This window comes from Penaeus chinensis, chromosome 9 (assembly GCF_019202785.1).
Source record: "Penaeus chinensis breed Huanghai No. 1 chromosome 9, ASM1920278v2, whole genome shotgun sequence".
NCBI classification, from domain to species: Eukaryota; Metazoa; Arthropoda; class Malacostraca; order Decapoda; family Penaeidae; genus Penaeus; species Penaeus chinensis.
Window position 1 is genome coordinate 9,664,751 of NC_061827.1, and position 2,500 is coordinate 9,667,250.

The 2,500-nt window shown below is 38.9% G+C and overlaps 2 protein-coding genes across 2 annotated transcripts in view; one reads left to right on the forward strand and one right to left on the reverse strand.

Annotated features, from left to right (window-relative positions):
* LOC125028943 (ankyrin repeat and SAM domain-containing protein 3-like) overlaps positions 1–250 on the reverse strand; it is a 13,157-nt gene extending 12,907 nt beyond the window's left edge. Inside the window, exon 1 of the mRNA XM_047618589.1 lies at positions 1–250. This exon is cut by the window's left edge and continues 41 nt beyond it. The gene's annotated coding sequence lies outside the window, so the exon portion shown is untranslated.
* Positions 251–1,179: 929 nt separating this feature from the next.
* Positions 1,180–2,500, forward strand: part of LOC125028577 (F-box only protein 11-like) — a 26,953-nt gene continuing 25,632 nt past the window's right edge. Inside the window, exon 1 of the mRNA XM_047618002.1 lies at positions 1,180–1,387. Within this exon, the coding sequence (XP_047473958.1) occupies positions 1,282–1,387 (106 nt within the window). The 5' untranslated portion in view covers positions 1,180–1,281. The remainder of the gene's footprint in view (positions 1,388–2,500) is intronic.

A 2,500-nucleotide genomic window follows, 5' to 3' on the forward strand; every position in this document is an offset into this window, starting at 1 on the left:
AGTCCTCGTTCTATAATTCCGATCCTCCTGAATCAGGCGTTGGTATTGCCTCTGAAAATAGCTCGGGAGGAACATCAAAAATGTCGAAAAAATGTCAAAATAGTCGCAATGATGTGCCCGAGTGCGAGTCTCGAGCCTGAAAACGTTCCTCCCGCGGGCGCTGGCGGGGCTCTTACTCACGGGCCTCGTGTTACCTGCTGTCTCTCTTGCTAATGACTTTAATGGTTGTTTTTGGCCTCATACCTCTCATCTTTATATTGATCATCTAAATATTATTATGGTTTTTATTATTATTATGATTAAAATCGCGTTTCTATCACCCTATAAGTTTCGTGTTATATTCCCCGTCTCCTATTTTATTATTTGCAACTACTTCTTTACGAGTTTTGATCCTCTCATCGCTGTCCTCATCATGTTCCACCTTTTCTTCCCATGTTTTTGTTATTTTTTTATCCTCGCAAGAACCATGTGGAGGAACCACAGCTGATGATGGCCGCCCCGCCCACCTCTCAATTACCAGGAATGGCAATATTTATATCTTTTCTTTTATCTCAGTTATAAGAAAAATATTGTGCAAAAAAAGCTGCAACGTGTGTGTATGCCGTTAAAATAGAAGCAACAATTTTAGTAAACTCCAAGGATTTTTATATGATTTTCCTCCATGTCGAAAAAGACGTGTATTAACGAGGAGGAAATCACTCCTTTGTTTACTATGAGGGAAAGCTAATCAATAAAATAAATTTTACATGTTTACTTCGGGATATTTCTTTGTTACTGGTAGATCTGACTTCGCATGCCTTAAATATGAAGAAATGTGATCAAAGTAAAGGAGCAGAAGCATCGATCATATCGTCTGGAGAAATGCAAATTATCTGATATCTGTAATCAAGGTTATGTTCCAATAATGCATGTTAATTCATAAACAAACGAAACTTCGAGAACAGGGGTAACGAGTCGAGATTTTTATAACATTCGTCGAGGAAAAATATATTACACGTGAATCTACCCAAATCACGTTGTTCTTCCCATTTAATTGCCAATTTTACAATAATTAGTTTCGCGTTCGGGCTCTCTTACGGAGGTCACGTGACCAAATTCTCGCCTCCGATTGGTCGGTCGCCCTTCCGCCTGCGAATCCTGGCCGCTCATTGGTCAGTCGTGCTTCCGCCTCGACCAATAATATCCGCGGACAAAATGGCTCAGTGGCTGGCAGAGTGAAGTGAGAGGAGTCATGGTCTTTGTCTAAACTTTGTAAAATTTTGCCCTTATTTCTTCTCTAACATGTCAAACCCAACATTTAGAACACGCATATCACAATTAAGAAAGAAGAAAATTACTAAAAAGAAAATAGTGAGGAGAGGAAACCCGTTAAATCGACGAAATAATGGTGAGTTGGTCCCTGTGTGACCATTTGTTTTCATTGTTATTGAGCTTCCTTTAAGTCACCACAAAATATACATTATACCATCGGGTATGTCGCAAATGAATCATCGCCGTCGAAAATGATCGGAACAGTCCATTTGAAACGAAAGAGCAGGTGGTTGTAAATATTTCCAATAAGATTTATTGTGCAAAACATCGATTTTTTTACGTGTATGCAACATCAACCTGCTAGGTTTTCCCTCAAGCTAGTGTTATGCATTATGGCAAGTGAATGGCAATTTACGGGGCAGCTATTGAGTATATCGCAGCCAGAGGACCCGAGTCTTCAGTACCTATGGTGAATAATGCATTTTTCAGGTGACTGTAAGATCTTGACGATGTTGTGAAGAGTACAGTGTATGTACATAAGAGGACCATGAGTGTAATGTGGGAACAGCTGGAGGAATTCCTGACTTTATCTCTACGTCCCTTTGGAGTTTGCTCATTGCTCAGGGGGCTCTGAATGGGACGAGTGTCCCTATTTCCTTGGAACAGCTGACTAGGCAAATTCTACACACTGTCCTTGAAGCAGGTGTAATGGTAGATGAACAGATTTACAGCAGTGTTTATTCATCACTATTTTCGTGTGTTATTTCCCTTCTTGGAGTTTGTTGCTGTGTTTAGTTTTTTATTAAGAGTGAAAAGGAGTAATCTTTGGGGATATTTGTTGTGGAATCATAGAAATATGTTGGTTTGTAGATATGTAAATGTAAATATCTAATTGAGCTTTACCCTGCTGGTTCAGTGGGATGTGAGGGATAACAAGAAATGAGTAAATGAAACCATGGAAGTTCATAAACGTAGATTGAAAATATCCGCAGGGAAGATTTTGCAATAGGTTAATCACATGCTTGTCTAATTATAATTATATTTTTTATAGTGAGTGGTCTGGACTCCTTGTCTGATAATTTAATCTAGGATATTTGTTGCTACCTTACTCGGAAATGGGAGGCCATGGTTATTAAGGTCGTGCAGAGATGGACACATTTGCACTAATTAGACAGTAATTGTTTGTTTTTCACATCCCAAGGGCCTTTCATTGCAATTATTTTGTCTTTTCCTTTCTTCTAATGTTATA